Genomic DNA, 19,563 nt, shown 5'->3' with positions numbered 1-19,563 from the left:
CACAGGCTGTGATTTATACAGCGCTCTGTCAAACTGAGGAGAGAGTGTTCGATACGCAGAATAAAAAGAGCAGAAAAAAGACAGAGAGAGAGAGAGAAAGAGAGAAGACTGTAAATAAAGGAGGAGTGTTTTTTCACCCAAAGTTCTGCTTCAGTGCCATGCTGGATTTGTGATTTCATAGGCTAAACCCCAGGGGAACAGCGTGAAGTAGAGGAACTCATTTCAGCCTGAATTCAGATTGATTTCCTATCCAGCTTCTTCTCAATGGAGGCAGTCCAGGGCCAAATAAACATAAGGTCACTGCATCAATCTCTGCTGCTTCCTTCTCATGCCATCTGATCTAGTTTCACAGCGACACTTCACACACTCCAAACACTGCGCTCCATTGGCTCACAACGTCCACTGCAAATTCATTTAAGAGGCTGAGTGTAGCCGCAGTGTTTGGAAGAGGCTTCTGTGTTTGAATGTTATATATTATTGCTACATACACACACCGGCCACTTTATTAGGTACAACTGTCTAACTGCTCGTCAACACAAATTTCTAATCAGCCAATTAGATGGCAGCAACTCGATGCATTTAGGCATGTAGACATGGTCAAGATGATCTGCTGCAGTTCAAGCGAGCATAACAACGTGGAAGACGCACGATTTGGGAAGGTCTGAAGGCAAATGGGGGTCCAACCTGGAACTAATAAGGTGTACCTAATAAAGTGGCCGGTGAGTGAGAGAAATGCGTGTATTTATATATATTTGCAACTTTCTAAGTTCTGACTCCTTATTGTTATATGAGATTTCTTTTTTTTCTGTTGATCGCAAAGGAAGATATTTTGAAAAATGTTGGAAACCATTGGCTTCCATTGTTTCTTTCCTATGAAGTCAATTGTTACAGGTGTTCAGTTTTCGTCAAAATATCTTCTTTTGTGTTCAACAGAAGACAGTAACTTGTAAATGTTTATAACCACTTGAGGATGAGTAAACAGTGACTGAATTTTCATTTTTGGATGAACTGTCCCTTCAGTTGTCTTTTACGAAATAATTTTAACGCTGAAACAACCGTCAATAATGTTTTAATAAAGGTTATTTTTAAATATGCATTAATAAAAGTAGAATTATGAATCAATCCAGCCGTCATTAAAGACTGCAGCAGAAACACACTAAATCTACTCATAATAGCAAAGTTAAAAGCATACATATGAATGCAGAAAGTAGAAAAAAAAGAAAGGAAAATTAAATGCAGAAAAAATATAGACATTTATTAAATGAATGCAAAAAACGTTTAGCCATGCAGAAAAAATGCAGAAAACATGCAGAAATTAAAAAAAAAGGATGGATGGATGGATGGATGGATGGATGGATGGACGGACAGATGGACGGATAAATGGATGGACTGATGAAAGAATGGATGGACTAACATAATGATGGATGGATGGATGATGGATTAACATAAGGATGGACAAACGGACAGACGAATGGATGGACTAACATAATGATGGATGGATGGATGGATGGATGGATGGATGGATGGATGGATGATGGATTAACATAAGGATGGACGGACAGACAGATGGATGGATGGATAAATACAGTAGGCAGATAGACAGAAAGATAGATGGCTAAATAAAGTGGATGAATGGATGGACAGACGGATGGATGGATGGATGGATACAGTAGGCAAATAGACAAAGATAGATGGCTAAATAAAGTGGGTGAACGGATGGACAGACGGATGGATGGATGGATGGATGGATGGGTGGATGGATGGGTGGACTAATATAATGATGGATGGATGGATGGTGGATTAACATAAGGATGGACAAACGGACAGACGAATGGATGGACTAACATAATGATGGATGCATGGATGGATGGATGGATGGATGGATGGATGGATGGATGGACAGATGATGGATTAACATAAGGATGGACGGACAGACAGATGGATGGATGGACAGTAGGCCGATAGACAGAAAGATAGATGGCTAAAAAAAGTGAATGAATGGATGGACAGACGGATGGATGGATGGATACAGTAGGCAAATAGACAGAAAGATAGATGGATAAATAAAGTGGATGAATGGATGGACAGACGGACGGATGGATGGATGGATGGATGGATGGATGGATGGGTGGACTGATGAATACAGCAGACAGATGAATGGATGGACGGATACAGTAGACGGATGGATTGATGGATGGATGGATACAGTATACACAGATTGATGGCTGGATAGATGGATGGATGGATGGATGGATGGGTAGACTGATGAATACAGCAGACAGATGAATGGATGGACGGATACAGTAGACGGATGGATGGATGGATGGATGGATGGATGGATGGATGGATGGATGGATGGATGGATGGATGGATGGATGGATGGATACAGTATACACAGATTGATGGCTGGATAGATGGATGGATGGATGGATGGATGGATACAGTATACACAGATTGATGGCTGGATAGATGGATGGATGGATGGATACAGTATACACAGATTGATTGCTGGATAGATGGATGGATGGATGGCTAGATAGGTGGATGGATTGCTGGATGGATGGATGGATGGATGGATGGATGGATGGATGGATGGATGGATGGATACAGTAGACAGATGAATGGATGGATGGACAGACGGACGGATGGGTGGATGGATGGGTGGATGGATGAGTGGATGAGTGGAGCATCATAGACTCAGTAATTTGTAAAAAAAAAAAAAGTGCATTTATTATGTATACTTATATTTTATGCTTTAGAAGAAAACTAACAAAAACTTATCAAAACCTATCAAAAACTTACAGAAAGAAAGAAAGAAAGAAAGAAAGAAAGAAAGAAAGAAAGAAAGAAAGAAAGAAAGAAAGAAAAACTCTTGATAGACTCCAAACACTCCAGCACTCAATTGGCTCCTGACTATATATTCTCTTCAATATATTAGCATCAGAACTCAGGAAGCTGTATAAACTGATTCAATTAAACTGATGTATTATTCAATCTTATGAATGCACAATGAAATGAAATGGCTTTAAAAAGAATATTTAAAAATTCAATACACCTGTAAAGGAACTTTACTTGCTCAAGGATTTTAAAGCATTCAGTATTCACAGCAGGATTTAACTCTATTGGTAAAGATGCTCAGAATTGAGAGAAATAATATAAACATGAACTTACATAGCCCCTTTTTTATGTGCAAACAACAAGCAATAATCTACAAATCCCAATATAACGCCAATAAGAAGAGTAGTTGTGTTGATTCAGCTCATTTTAAATAAGTAGTTTGAACAAGGAACACTTTGAGGGCTCTATTTTGAAGGTCCATGTGCAAAACACAAAGCGCAGGGTGCAAACGCTTTCAGGGCGTGTCGGAGTCTCATCTCCCATTCCCTTTTAGAGCCAGTTGCGTCACGCCATAAGCGCATTTGCTGTTTACATGACGTAAAGTAAGTGGAAGTGGAAAAATTGTGCTTTTCACTAGCAAAAAAAAAAAAACACAGTTACACAGAGCATCTGCAGCGCGAGAATGAGAGATAAATGATCTACTTTCACTTTCGCTCTCGTGGATAGGGAAACCTTGTACGCACAGACATCAATTAGCCTATAAATAATTAATTTCATTTGTTAAGCGCAAAGATTTGTTTCAAAACTGTTTCTAAATTCAGTTGTAATTTCCAGCAAACGAATAAATGAACAATAATAATGAAGTGTGTTCAAAAACCTGGGTTATATCCTAATACACATGCTGTGCCCCATATGGTCTAAAACCTGACAGGTGGGAAAATCTAAGCTTGTTTTTAATAAAACAAATATAAATATGGATATAATAAATAATACTGCTAATAATAATAACATTATACAAAATCAAATTGTTATGAATGAACTAAAAAAGCCTCCCGAGATGAAGAAGGCATAAAAGCAGTGGTTTTTTATATTTATGTAGGCTAGAAAATAATATTGGTCCCACTTTATATTAAGTGGCCTTAACTAATATGTACTTACACAGGAATTAATAGTTTGTTACAATGTACTTATTGTGTAAATACATGTATTTACTATGTACTCATGCTTGATTAAATACATATATGTAATTACATCTGTAACTAACTTTTGTAATTACATTTGTAAATACACTGTTGACCATCCCTTACACCTTAACCCACCCTTAAACCTACCCATGCCACCAAACCTGTCCATAACCCAACCTCTATCCCAACTCAAAAGCACCACAAGTGTTCTCAAATACATTATAAACACAGTAAGTACATTGTATTTATTTTTTGATGTAAGTACATAGTAGTTAGGAACACTTAATATAAAGTGGGACCATAATATTTTTTATATTTATATCCTATATATATTGTTATTATAGCCTATATATAGGCCTATCCTTAATATTTAATTTTTTCACATGTAAAGATATTTGCGTATTGCTCTACATCTTGTGTGTAGGCTATTAAGCAGTGTGTAAGTGAGGCGCAACTCTGTGTCGGAGTTTAGACCGAGTTTGTTTTGGTCTATTGAAAAATCTATTATAGTTTCTCAAAATAGCAACGCGCCAGCAGTCCACCTCAGAACGCCTTCCTTTTTAGACCAGAACGCCTATGGGCGCACATATGAGCACAAATGCATTTGTGCAAGAGCATGGCGCAACGCCTCAAAACGACTCTTGCGCCAAGCTGAAACTAGCAAACAAGTATTGCGCCACGCCTTTCGCGATAGATCTATCTATCTATCTATCTATCTATCTATCTATCTATCTATCTATCTATCTATCTATCTATCTATCTATCTATCTATCTATCTATCTATATTCATTCATTCATTTTCTTGTTGGCTTAGTCCCTTTATTAATCCGGGGTTGCCACAGCGGAATGAACCGCCAACTTATCCAGCACATTTTTAAGCAGTGGATGCCCTTCCAGCCGCAACCCATCTCTGGGAAACATCCACACAAACACATACACACATACTCATACACTACGGACAATTTAGCCTACCCAATTCACCTGTACCGCATGTCTTTGGAATGTGGGGTAAACCGGAGCACCCGCGCAAACCCACGCGAACGCAGGGAGAACATGCAAACTCCACACAGAAACGCGAACTGAGCCGAGGTTCGAACCAGTGGCCTTCTTGCTGTGAAGCGACAGCACTACCTACTGCGCCACTGCTTCGCCCCATATATATATATATATATATATATATATATATATATATATATATATATATATATATATGATTGTTTCAATACATACACAGGGCTTTACATTAACTTTTTTGATCACCAGCCACTGTGGCTAGTAGATTTCCAACATTACTAGCCACTTGCCATTTTCACTAGTCACAATTTTGTTGTTTGGAAAATATATTTCATATAAATAAATGTGACTTTGACATGCTATAATGACTTGATTTAGATGTTGTGTTGCCCCAGATCAGCAGTTACTACACAAATGGTTGGTTAATCCCATATTAAAGAAATGTTATTGTAAAGGATGATAATTAAACTATATTAAAACATACCACGAGTAATGATGAAAGGATGATATATTTATATATATTTCAATCTTGAGCTCTTAAAAGCAGCAGGACTGTGGGTACACGAGCATCGTTTTTTGTATAGTCTTTTTCAAATAGAACCGAACGCAAGTGAACGGAAAAAAGCGCAAGTAAACGAGAGCGCGCGCACTTTAAACAGTCGCGCGCACAGGTGATGTGATGTGCGCGATTGTTTAAAGCGCACAAGCTCCCGTTTACTTGCGCTTTTTTTCCGTTCACTTGCGTTCGGTTCTCTTAGTAATCATCCTCTCATACGGTATTCACCTGCTTTGTCTCGCGCGAACACAGTTATTGTTTTCAGTTGTGCTGTTTCTCGATTCTAAGATCACATTTGCACGCACATTGGGCCATCCTTACTCTCTAATTGAACCCTGCTTAAAGAAAACTACAATGTAAAAATTATTTCCAACCTGCCAAAGTGGCTAGTGGGAGCGGCTGTCTTACCCGCCAAAGCTGAAATCTACCCGCATTTGGCGGGTGTTAATGTAAAGCCCTGTATATATATATATATATATATATATATATATATATATATTTTTTTTTTTTTTTTTTTTTTTCATTAATTTTTTTTTAAATTAATGTATTTATTTTTGGGAGTGGGAAATGTGCCCCTGTAGAGCTTTATGTCTAGCAACGCCCCTGACTTTTACTCTGAAAACTGGACTGGCACAGTTTACATTTACTATAATCTTCTATGTGAAGCTGCTTTGACACAATCTACATTGTAAAAGCGCTATAGAAATAAAGGTGAATTCTGTTCTTTTTCGCCTGCATAAAAAGGTATAATGCTGGTCCAAAGCACTTCTTGTTGTAAGTATCTTGTATTGTACTTGTCCTATTAAAAATTGAGTATGCTGAGTGTAATTCAACTACTTAAATAACAAGTATCTTGCAGATTGACAAGCTTGTTTCAGAACAGCTCCCTCGACACTTGCAATCCACATACATTACCATTCATTTTTGACATGATGATCTAAAACAAGGACAGCTTCATCTGCTGACATTTAAATAATGCAACCAATGCTAATCTTAATTAGCATGGCACGTTTTTAGCTACTGCTGACTATTCGGAATCTTAAAATACAGCCTTTAACTGTACACTTATGTAACAAGCAGGCAAAAAAAAAAAAATGTTTATGTTTATGAAAGTTAAAAAAAGCCTGAGGTGTACGCTCTGGCCCGAAATAAAGCGTGCTGTTATAGTGATATTCTAATATGCAAAAATATAAATAGCACAAACAAACACTTGTGTAAAGACAATGGAATATTTTTGCAATAATTAATAAATAAATAAATAAATAAAAATAAATAAATGATAATGATATTAATAAAAAAATAATAGTAAAGTTAATAAAAACAACAACAACAACAACAACAACAATAATAATAATAATAATACAATGTTTTTGTTCATTTTTATGTAAATTTTCTTTCTTTTTTTCCCCATTTAAATTTCTAATTTCTGACTTTTTCATATATGATTTTTTTTAAATCTCAAAATCATTAATTTTCACCACTATGGGGAGAAAAATATTTCTACTTACTTTTTAATATCACATTTATTTTAAAAAAAATTATTTAGTGTTTGTTTATATCGCACAATTCCTTTACATCTTGCTTAAGATTAAATTACTTTTAATTCAATTATTTTTAGGGACCGAGCACCGAAATGGTGTGCAGGCCCTATTGGAATTGCTCTGTTTATTTAGGACCGAGCACTGAAACGGTGCGTAGGCGATATTGGAATTGCTACGTTTATTATTATTCTTCCGCTTCTTCTTCTTCTGCTTCTTTTCCGGAATGAATAGCAATTTTGAGGGTCTAAACATGCCCGAAAACTCACGAAACTTTGCACACGCCCAGAAGTGCTGAAAATGTACCACCTATGCATTTTTGACGGACTGACCCCCTGGCTACAATTCACGCACACGCACGAAAATTGGCACACACCTCAAACATGCTAAAACCTACAAAAAGATCTTTTGGATCGAAATCTCAAACCAAACGGGATGTCAGATATTTCTAAACCAAAAAAAGTGCAGTTTTTGCCATTTTCAGGCGTCGTATTTTAACAAACTCCTCCTAGGGATTTTATCCCTTCAACACCAAAATGGGCTTTTGTCATCTAAAGGCCTTGGCAATGTTAAATTGCGTAGATCTAGAGTTTTCGTCAAAGGGCGTGACCGTGGCGGCCTTACCACGTGGATTTACCACGAAACAGGAAGTTATTATAACTCAGGCATGCATTATCCGATCCACACGCTTGATAAGAGTCTTTACCTGAACACGTTAACATGCCAATATCCAGTTACAGTTTTAACGCCACCTGCTGGCAAGAGGAAATGACATGTTTCACAGTGTAAAAAAAAATGCTCCCACAAATTTGATCATATCATCACTAAATGTGGGTGTCCGTGGCAGCCTGACAAACCTCAAGGATTCGCCATGAAACAGGAAGTACTTATAACTCAACCACACAATGTCCGATCTGCCTGAAACTTCACGTTCGATAAAATTCCTCTCCTGAAGACATCTACCTGCCAACACTGAGTCACAGTCATCTGCTGACAGGAGGAATTTTGACATAAATCTGTGATTTTCTCATATTTTTTAAAAATATCAGCTCAAATTATTATTGTTTGCTGTTCCCATCCTGAGGTCACCGGGTGGCAGTGAACGCGAGTGCGAGGTCACTTTTAACGCTGCTTGCAGCTTTAATTATAACTAAATGTGATTCTGTTTTCAGTGACTAAAACATCTTGCTGACAAAGAAGTCATCAAGAAGGGACAATTTGGAAAATTGTAAAAATTGCATATCACTATGTTGACACATAGGCATTTGTAGCTCCACCCCCTTTTGAAATTTCATTTGAATTTAAAGCTACACTCACCAAAACGACACAAATTACGGCAAGCACAGGACGTCAACATGACGTCAAATTGATGTTGCACACCAAAGTCGTGGGTATGTTGCACTTTGTTTGGAAATGAAAATCGGGTTCACTCAACATCAGACCAACGTTAATGTCTAACATCGGACAGACGCTGCATTTTGGTTACTTTCCAACACAACCTAAAAGTAACAAAGTATCAACATCTAATGATGTCACAACCTGACATTGTTTGGACGTTGGTAATTTTCCAACACAACCTAAAATCAACCAATATATCAAGGTCATTTGTTTCAGGTCAAGGTGTTGTGTTGCGACCGGAAGGGCATCTTATGCATAAAAAGTTGGCGGTTCATTCTGCTGTGGCGACCCCTAATTAATAAAGGGACTAAGCTAAAAGGAAAAGCAATAAATGAATGAATCAACGTCATTTGACATCATTATTGGATTTTAAAATAGTGTTATCCTTAGACGCTTGCAACCCAAATCTAACCTTATATTAACATCTTATGACGTTGTGTGCCTGCAAGGTAAGGATCAAAGCCTAAAAGGGGCCGTTTCAAAGAGTTATAACACATTATTTGTTTGTTTGTTTTTATAGCTGAAACTTCACACTCACACAGACTAATCAGAAACTGAAGGAAAAAGTTACCGACATCTTGGATGACCTGCGGGAGAGTAAATGAACAGGAAACTTTCTTTTTTGGGTGAACTATCCCTTTAAGGTAAAGAAATGAGGGTGAGGATGATTATATCCTTGCAGCCTCGGCATGAGCACGACATCATCAATGTTTCATATCTCTCATATTACCAGACTCTTTTCAGACCGTCTCCCATAGATATGAACATCAGTAAAGTCTCAAAGAAGAAACGAGATCGGAAACACAGCACGCTTCCAGAAATTGATTACTTGCTATGCAAAAAAAAAAAAAAGTGATTTAATCTCACAAGTTTGTCAAACAGGCAGTAAAGAATGATGTTTTTAAATCTGTTCAATGACACAACTCCTCATCAGACCTGCTCTGAGACTCTTCTGGCTTTCTTTCTGCACCGAATAACAATGACACATCTAGATTAAATGCATAGAGTAAGGTTTACTGCAAAAAAAGGTTGTTCTTACGAAGACTTTTTGTCTTGTTTCTTGTCCAAATATCCACAAATTCTTAAATCAAGAAGCATTTCCGAGACAAGCAAAACATATTGTCCTGTTTCAAGAAATAATACGTCAAGATTAACTGAGTTTTCCCCTAAGGGGCACCTATTTTAGCCCTTTTTCAAGATTTAAGATAAATCTTTTGTATTTCCAGATTTTCTCTGTAAAGTTTCTGCTCAAAACACCCATCAGATTATTTATTATGCCTTTCTGAATCTGGGAAACTTGAGCTGTTAAGACATTGTAGCTGTTTTTGTTGGCTGTGCCTTTAATGCTAATGAGCTGGTTCTCCCCGCCCACTGTTTCCCTGTGTGTGTTAGAGCCACAAAGATTGCTCTGATTGGTGTAGCATTCACCTGCGACGTCCCACATAGATAAACACGTCCCACGTAGATCGCTTGCAACTGGCCCCTCATTATTCAATTTACGATTCACCAATCAGACGATTCCTAAGCAACTATAAATACCCTAAGATCCATATCAAAGCCACCTTTATTTTGAAGAATCCCCCATTGCACCCCTATTCCGTTTTCTTTCCTTTATGGGTGGCATGGTGGCCCAGTGGTTAGCACTGTTGCCTCACATAAAGAACGTCACTGGCTCTAGTCCATACCAAGCCAGCCAACGTTTTTGTGCCGAGATTACACGTTCTCCCCATGCTCACATGGGTTTCCCCCGGGTTCCCCGGTTTCCTCCTACCGTTCACAAAAATATGCAAATTAAGTTAATTGACTAATCCAAATCAACACCTTAGACATGCTCCAAGTAAGTAAATATCTCTTAAGAGCAATCACTATCTGTTCATTATCTAATACAGCAGGGTAGTTCTCGAGATCTACCTGAGCTCAAATTCCCCTCTTGCCTTGCAAACGGGAGGGAGCCCCAGGCTTGAGGACCTTATGAGCTCAGGGCTCTCTCCCGGGACAGCATGCCAAACAAGATTTATATTCAATCATCAGTTAAGTGTGAACTCTTGAACTACAGGCAAAAAAAATCTCAATGGTTATTTGATGTAGAGTTAATTCAAGCCTTTCTGCAATGATGAGTCACACAATGTTGTTATGCATTTGTGTGTGCAAAAACACACATGTTTAGTTTTACACTGTTTATGTGACAAGGATAGACTTTAATACACACCGCTGTATGGCTATCCATTATGTTAATGAACAAAATACACTTGATTTAACATGCACAACCCGGGTTTGAAGCGTCTTCTTTTATAATCGTACTGACACTATGCAGCTGTGATGATGAATTACAGATTTTACTGTCTTTATTACAAACATGTACTGTTTTAGAAACGTTTTGAACTTGTAAAACTCGCTCTTGAGGTGCAGATGATCACAGAGAGCTGAACAGATCTTTTAATCCCAGTTGCTTTGCATATGTCCTTTTCTTGTGGATATTATTATAGGCCTTAGTGCGGAGAGATGTTATTATGGGGCTATGCACTCCTACGTTGCGATGGGCCTCAGGACTGCAGGGATTTGAATCCAATTTTAACATCAGAAAATAAAAAACAGAATTATTGTGTTTTTATCACTCCAATATGACTGTTGACACACTATATCTACACACAGATCTTACAGAAATAAAGCGTGCTGTTATAGTGATATTCTAATATGTCAAAAATACAAATAGCACAAACAAACACTGACCAGACCATGGAATATTTATGCAATAATTCTCACTGCAATAAACGAATAAATGAATAAATGAATGAATGAATTAATTAATTAAAATAATAATAATAATAATAATAATAATAATAATACAATGTTTTTGTGAATTTTTACAAAAAAATTCTCTTTTTTTTAATTTCTCATTTCTGGCTTTTTCAAATATGATTCTTGTTTAAATCTTAACTCTTGTTAACTCCTAACTTTTTAATATCACGTTTATTTATTTATTTATTTATTTATTTATTTAGTGTTTGTTTATATCTCCCAATTGCTTTACATCTTGCTTGAAATTTGCAATGACTTTTAATTAAATTATTTTTAGGGACCAAGCACCAAAATGGTGCGTCGGCCCTATTGGAAATGCTCTGTTTATTAGGGACGATTACCAAAACGGTGCGCAGGCCCTACTGGCATTTGCTCCGTTTATAATATTATTCTTCCGCTTCTTTTTTTCCGGAATAAATCACGATTTTAAGGGTCTGAAACATGCCCGAAAACTCACAAAACTTTGCACACGCCCTAGAAGTGCCGAAAATTAACGTTTGTTATAGGTTGTGGCAAAATGACTCGACAGCGCCACCTATGCATTTTTGAAAGACTGGCCCCAGAGCTACGATTCATGCACAAAAAGTGGCACACAACTCAAACATGCCAATTCCTACAATAAAGTCTCCTGAACCGAAATCCCAAACCCAACAGGAAGTCAGATATTTTAAACTTTCTGTGCTGAAAAAGTAGCGTTTTTGCAATTTTTAGGCAAAAAAAAAAAAAAAAAACAGAATTATTGTGTTTTTATCACTCCAATATGACTGTTGACACACTATGTCTACACAGAGATCGTACAGAAAGCTGATTTTCACCATAGGTTCTCTTCACAACAAGCTAATTAACCCTATGTCAAAACGAAAGACAAGATCATTTTCCTTACCCGATTGTCAGATTTTTTTAGCTTGTTTTAAGAAAAACCTCACTTAATTTTGACATAATATATCTTAAAATGTGACAATATTTTTTGTTTATCTAAGAAATGCTTCTAGATTTAAACATTTTACATATTTAGATTAGAAACAAGACTAAAACTCTTAGTGCTGGTTTGCATTACATTCTCTTATTTTGGCCAGAAAGCTGACTATGCGCATCTGAATGCTGATCAATTGAGCTTCCTGTAAATTTAGCTCAAACTGTAATTAAACACAAGCATATCAGTCGATTACTCTTTTAAAATGCAGGCACTGAAAGAATGTTCTTCTGAAAGACATCTCAGTGCTCTTCTTTATGCTCACCAAGGCTGCATTATTTGACACTTGATCCATATGTGCGTTCTGAGATAATGAATTATTACAATTTATTAAGAAGACACGAGTGAGTAAGGTTCTTTAAGTTTTCACACACCCTGCTCAACAGACAGAACGTATTCAATGCAATGTATTTAATGAACAACTTACTGTACTACTCTATCAAGGGACATTATCCAGGATCAACAGTGAGCAGCTATTGAACATTGAGCGTTAAACTGAAGACTGTGATGAACTCTTCTCTCCTACCTGGACTCTGCTGCTGGGCTCTTTCTTAATCCACTTGATGACTGTCTCGTACACCAGCTCCTCTGCTTTGGTGTTCAGGCTGTCGTTGGACATGTAGCTGACTAGGTCTTCTTTGGAGACGTTCAGAATTTCCTCTTGTCCCGCTACATCTGGAAAGTTCTGCAGGGCGAAGGCTTTGGCCATGTTGTGGAGTTCAGTGCATTGCATGGCTTCAGCCATCGCCAATACACCCAGACAGTTCGCCGCCGTCAGCTGCTTCTCTAAACAGTCAGAAAACACACACAAACACACACCAAGGTTATTACAGCTTTGCATTTTTAAACTAGTGTTTATTTTGCTACAGTTTTCAAAATTGCTGTACACTTCATTTCGGTTTGTTTCATTAATATTGTTGGTTTTAGTTATGCTTGGTGTCACAAGTATACTTCAATAAATTGACCAAAAGCAGTTTACATGCAGAGTCTATCGTATCGTATTGTATCATATCATATCGTATCATATCTTGTCTTGTCATATCATATGTTATCATATCATATGTTATTATATCGCATCGTATGATATTGTAACATATCATAACATCAGAACATATTGTAATGTATGGTAACATATCTTAATGTATCGTATCACAATTGCATTGCATCACATCGTAGCGTACCGTACCATGTCATGTCATATTATATCGTGTCATATCATATCGTATCATATTGTGTCTTATCATATCATATATCATGTACCATATCGTATGGTATCATATCATAAGGTTTTGTATTGTATCGCATTGTATCGTCATGTATTGCAACATATCATAACATCAGAACATATCGTAATGTATCGTAACATATTGATTTATTGTATCACATCACATCACATTGTACCGTGCCATACTGTACCATGTTGTGTCATATCATATTGTATTCTACCATATGATATGATATGATATGATATTATATGGTATCATATTACATAGTATTGTCTCTTAAAGTACTGTAACGTATCATAACATCAGAACATATTTCAATGTATTATAACATATCTTAGTGTATTGTATTGCATCACATCACATCGTACCATATCATATGAAAGTATGTCATGTTGTTTTACATTATATCGCATCATATCTTGTCGTGTCATATCAGATGTTATCGTATCATATCGCATCGTATGGTATTGTAACATATCATAACATCAGAACATATTGTAATGTATCGTAACATATCTTAATGTATCATATCACAATTGCATTGCATCACATCGTAGCGTACCGTACCATGTCATGTCATATTATATCATCTCATATTGTGTCGTATCATATTATATATCATGTATCATATCGTATGGCATCATATCATATGGTATCGTATCACATTGTATCGTCATGTATTGCAACATATCATAACATCAGAACATATCGTTATGTATCGTAACATATCATAATGTATCGTCTCACATCGCATCACATTGTACTGTACCATACCGTACCATGTTGTGTCATATCATATTGTATTGTACCATATCATATCGTATCGTATGATATGATATCATATGGTATCATATTGCATAGTATTGTCCCTTAAAGTACTGTAACGTATCATAACATCAGAACATATTTTAATGTAATGTAACATATCTTAACGTATTGTATTGCATCGGATCACATCGTACCATATCATATGAAAGTATGTCGTGTTGTATTACATCATATTGTATCATATCTTGTCGTGTCATATCATATGTTATCGCATCGTATCGTATTGTAACATTTCATAACATCAGAACATATTGTAATGTATCGTAACATATCTTAATGTATCATATCACAATTTCACTGCATCACATCGTAGCGTACCGTACCATGTGATGTCATATTATATCTTATCATATCTTATTATATCGTATCATAATTGTGCCCTATCATATCATATATCATGTACCATATCGTATGGTATCATATCATATGGTATCGTATCGTATCGCATTGTATCGTCATGTATTGCAACATATCATAACATCAGAACATATCGTAATGTATCGTAACATATCATAATGTATCGTATCACATTGTACCGTGCCATACCGTACCATGTTGTGTCATATCATATATACACATATATCATATGGTATCATATTGCATAGTATTGTCTCTTAAAGTACTGTAACGTATCATAACATCAGAACATATTTTAATGTATTGTAACATTTCTGAACATATTGTATTGCATCGCATCACATCGTACCATATCATACAAAAGTATATCGTGTTTTATTATATCATATTGTATCGTATCGTACCATATCATATATAATATCGTATGGTATTGTATCATATGGTGTCGTATTACATCGTATTGTATTGTAAAGTATTGTAATGTATCATAACATATCGAACCGTATCAAAATGTATCGTAACGTGTTGTATCACATCGCATGGCATCACATCGTACCCCACAGTCCAAACACATTTGCTATAGGGGAATTGAATAAACCAAATTGTGTGTGTGTGTGTGTGTGTGTGGGTGTTTTCCAGTACTGGGTTGTGGTTGGAAGGGCATCCACAAAGTAAACCATATGCAGGAATAGTTAGCGGTTCATTTCGCTGTGGTGACCCCTTATAAATAAGGGACTACGCTAAAGGAAAATGAATGAATGATTTCACCGAGGTGCTGAATGAGAGAATGAATTAATAAGGACTGATAGGAGAGGGTCGTTTTAATGGACTTTGATACCATATTGTTTACATGGTAAACTCAAAATCAGACTATTGTCTTAATTGTATCAAAATCAGAGTATTGGAGTCCCTGTAAAGGTACTGAGTGAGAGGTGTCTGAAAGATTGCATTCATCTGCAGGTGTTGCTGTGGAAAAGATGAGTGCAATATCACAAACAGAGAGTGGGGGGGAAAAAGAGCTAAGCATGGCAATCGATTGGACAGGAGGCTCTCCAGGACTCTGATTAGTCTAGACAGACTCAGACCTTTTCTGCTGCATGAAAGGTCAATAAGAGCTCTGGTAAACCTGCGCCGTCTTCATTCAACGCTTCTGAAAACAGAGCTTTGGCCTTCACGTCAACATCAGACATCGGTGTCATCCAGACGACTTCTATGAGATGCTTTTATGTCAATTGTCAGTTCAATTTAGTGCAGGAAAAAGTTATTAAACCTTATTCAAAGCTTGGTTAAAATGAGTGACAAAGCGCATACAACAAATGATGATCCCAAAATTACTAATGGCTTATGCATGCTTATTCTATACATATCTTTTGTGTCAAAGAGACAAATAAATAAACCGATAAGAAAACAAGTGATCCATTTATTTGTTTTTCCGAATGCCACAGCGGAATGAACCACCAACTACTTCAGCATATATTTTTACACAACTGATGCCCTTCCAGTGTGGAAACACCCACACTCTCATTCACAAAAATACAATACGGACTATTTTTTAGCTTACCCAATTCACCTGTACCGCATGTCTTCAGACCTGTGGGGGAAACCGGAGCACCCAGAGGAAACTCATGCAAACGCATGGAGAACAAGCAAACTCCACACAGAAATGCCAACTGGCCCAGCCAAGGCTCGAACAGGCGACCTTCTTGCTGTGACCTTTCAGTCATGACCCAAACCTTATGACCATAGGTGAGAGTAGGAACTTAGACTGACTGGTAAATCGAGAGCTCTGCCTTTCGGCTCAGGCCCTACTTTACCCGTACATTAACAGCATCACTGCTGCACCGTTCTGCCTCACGTTCCTTCCTTCCCTCCCTCATGAACAAAACCCCATGTTGCTTGAATTCCTCCATCTAGGGTAAAGACTTTCCTCTAGCCTCAAGATAGCAAGCCACTTTTTTCCAGTGGAGCACCATGGCCTCGGACTTGGAGGTGCTGATTCTCATCCCAGCCTTGTCACATAGGCGGCAAACCACCCCAGTGCATGCTGCTCCATGTTCGATGAAGCCAACAGGACAACATCGTCTGCAAATAACAGATATAAAATCCTGTGCTTCCCAAATTGGACCCCCTCTAGCCCTACTAAGTTACTTTTTAGACAAAGTAATTGTAAAAGTCATTTAAAGAGCCCATATTATACATGAAATAGGGTCATGTCTTGGTTGTAAGGGTCTCCAACAACAGTCTAATATGCAAGGTCAAAAAACACTTTCATGGTCTTATAATCTGCATTTATTTTTACCAAATTATCCCAGCGACTCCCGTATGAATCGTCCAGTGATTCATTTGTTCCCAAACCCCTCCTTAGCGCGAAGCTAATCTGCGCTGATTGGACCAATGACAGTCTGTCGCGATTGGTCGACTGCCTTCAGTCAGAGAGTGAAATGGCCAATAGCTAATCAGCAATATAAAAAGTAATCACAGTTCATACACGCTCGATAGTGTAGGCGTGGATTTTAGCTGCCACACACACACAAAAACACACACACACACACCTCTGGATGACAACGCTCCCGCTTCCGCCCGCACCCGCCAGGTTTTAGCCTGAGAACCCGCTTCGTTTTCTGCCCGCCGCGCCCGATCCCGCTAGAGCGGGGGAGAACACAACCAAAAATCACCCAGCTAAACAGTCCAGACAGCCAAGATGTCTGTATAAACACACACACACAACACCAAGCACACAAAACTCGCGCTCGCTCGCTCTCTCTCTCGCTCGCTCTCTCTCTCTCTGTCTCTCATACGCGCGCGTGCGCACTAACACACACAAGCACCAAGCAGACTCTCTCTTTCTCATTCGCATAGCAATATCCGTGATATTGCTAGACAGCCCGCTCCCGTCCCAAATTAAACCCATTACCGACCGCTCCCACGATTTATTCGGAAATTCATTCCCGCGCCGCAGAAATCTGGCGCGGGGACAGCCACGGGAATGCAGAACTCTACCACGGAGCTCCATAAACAAAGCAGCACGCGTCCCGTTTTTAACGTGAATTTGCACGCGATAAGAGAATATAGCCAGTTAACCTTATACAGTACACTCGGTTACAAGTAACAAATCACAACTAAATACATTTGCAAGCTAGAGTCAACGAGGCAACTTTAATCGCACGTACTTACACTTGAGAAAGGTAGGAAGAAACCCATCCTGACGTCCATCAGTAAGTTACTCTTTACTGATCCTTCCTTTAACAAACGCTGATGAAGTATTCTTTGTAGCATGTAGTTTCCAGAAGTTTCCAGTAGTTTCCAACTGCTTGGTTATAATGCTGATGTTTCATCTTTGGGTAGAGACTCAATATATCCATCTGCAGTGTGACTTCAATCGACCTGCATGTTTGTGTGCGTGTGTTTGTTTGTGTGTGTGTGTGTGTGTGTGTCTGGGTTTCTGCGTCAGAGGGCGGGGCCTCAGGTTTGAAATCTCTCGGGTTTGTGCGTGCACGTGAATAACTTGGTTTCGTTCGTACGTCATGGCGAAACACCTAATGAATCGGTATCAAGGCGACTCGTTTGAAGCACTATGAGTCGACTCTTTTATAGATGAATCAACCGTTTTAAACACTGTACACTAACAGATTTAAGCCTTAGCTGGATACTTCACTTCACTTAGAGCTGTTACACACTACATGGAGGGGAATTTTCAAAAACCCATAATATGGGCTCTTTAAATACAACTGCAAAGACGTTATTAGTAATTAATTATGTTTTTGAAGTAACGTAGCCAACACTGGTTTTAAGACACAAATTATTGCCAAGACTTTCAAAAAAAGGTCTACAGTACAATAGTTTAATCATCAGTAAATAACTTAATTAAGAGCAATCCCTGCTGCAATAAATCAAACACACTGTAAAGGAGAAGCTCTGAATAACCTGAAGCTGTAAAGAAACTACAGTTACAAAACCAGTCTCACACTCACAGCATTACGCTTAATAAAAGCCCACGTGGTTATAGAACGCAAAGCACAAATGGCTGGGGTTTCTATTAGCAAATATTTCAATGCAGCATCGTCTGTCCGCCAGATCAATCTTCTTCACTTTTCATCCGCACTGGAGTGTCATGTCTCTTATCTCAAGCTCTGGCGCTAACAAGAACTTCTGAAGCCAGTCTTGCACATTTTTTCGATTTTCTCATTTATAACTTTTGTATACTGAAGTAGACGGCGAATCCCTACAGGAGAGAATGTCATTTCAGAGGTGCTGATAGATTAATAAGCTCCGGATCCTGCAGAGGCTCATGGGAAAGGGAAGCTCAAACCGGAGCTGTCAGAGCCGATTCTCAAGCTAAACTCATTATTCACTCATCCCTCACACCTGCCTTATCAACAGCCATCTGAAAGGAGCATAATTCATGACGCCGGTCAAAAGCATTGCTGTTACTCAATCCATTTCAGTGCCATCAATTGAAGATTAAAAAAAAAAAAAAAAAAAAAGATGTTCGACATGTTATTCAAAGTACAGCATTTATAAAAGTGACGACTGCATTCTGAGACTACATTAAATTTGATGATAAAAATCATCGGTATGCCTTTTATTGGCCTTTAAATGTCTAATATTCATTCATTCATTTTCTTGTCGGCTTAGTCCCTTTTATTAATCTGGGGTCGCCACAGCTGAATGAACCGTCAACTTATCCAGCAAGTTTTTACGCAGCAGATGCCCCTCCAGCCGCAACCCATCTCTGGGAAACATCCACACACACTTTCACACACACACTCATACACTATGGACAATTTGGCCTACCCAATTCAACTGTACCGCATGTCTTTGGACTGTGGGGGAAACCGGAGCACCCGGAGGA

The 19,563-nt window shown here is 38.0% G+C and overlaps 1 protein-coding gene across 6 annotated transcripts in view; it reads right to left on the bottom strand.

Annotated features, from left to right (window-relative positions):
* LOC100334314 (kelch-like protein 29) overlaps positions 1-19,563 on the bottom strand; it is a 376,785-nt gene that overhangs the window by 124,581 nt on the left and 232,641 nt on the right. For all 6 annotated transcript variants that reach the window (XR_015512889.1, XR_015512890.1, XM_087289939.1 and 3 more), the window contains one exon: positions 12,827-13,086. Coding sequence is in view for 4 of the 6 variants with exons in the window: in XM_087289939.1 (XP_087146065.1) it covers positions 12,827-13,086 (260 nt within the window). In the remaining 2 variants the exon portion in view is untranslated. The remainder of the gene's footprint in view (positions 1-12,826; positions 13,087-19,563) is intronic.

Source organism: Danio rerio, chromosome 17 (assembly GCF_052040795.2).
Source record: "Danio rerio strain M-AB ecotype USA chromosome 17, GRCz13ab, whole genome shotgun sequence".
Lineage (NCBI taxonomy): Eukaryota > Metazoa > Chordata > Actinopteri > Cypriniformes > Danionidae > Danio > Danio rerio.
Note: the sequence above shows the minus strand (reverse complement) of the source record. Positions and strands in the feature narration are given on the sequence as shown.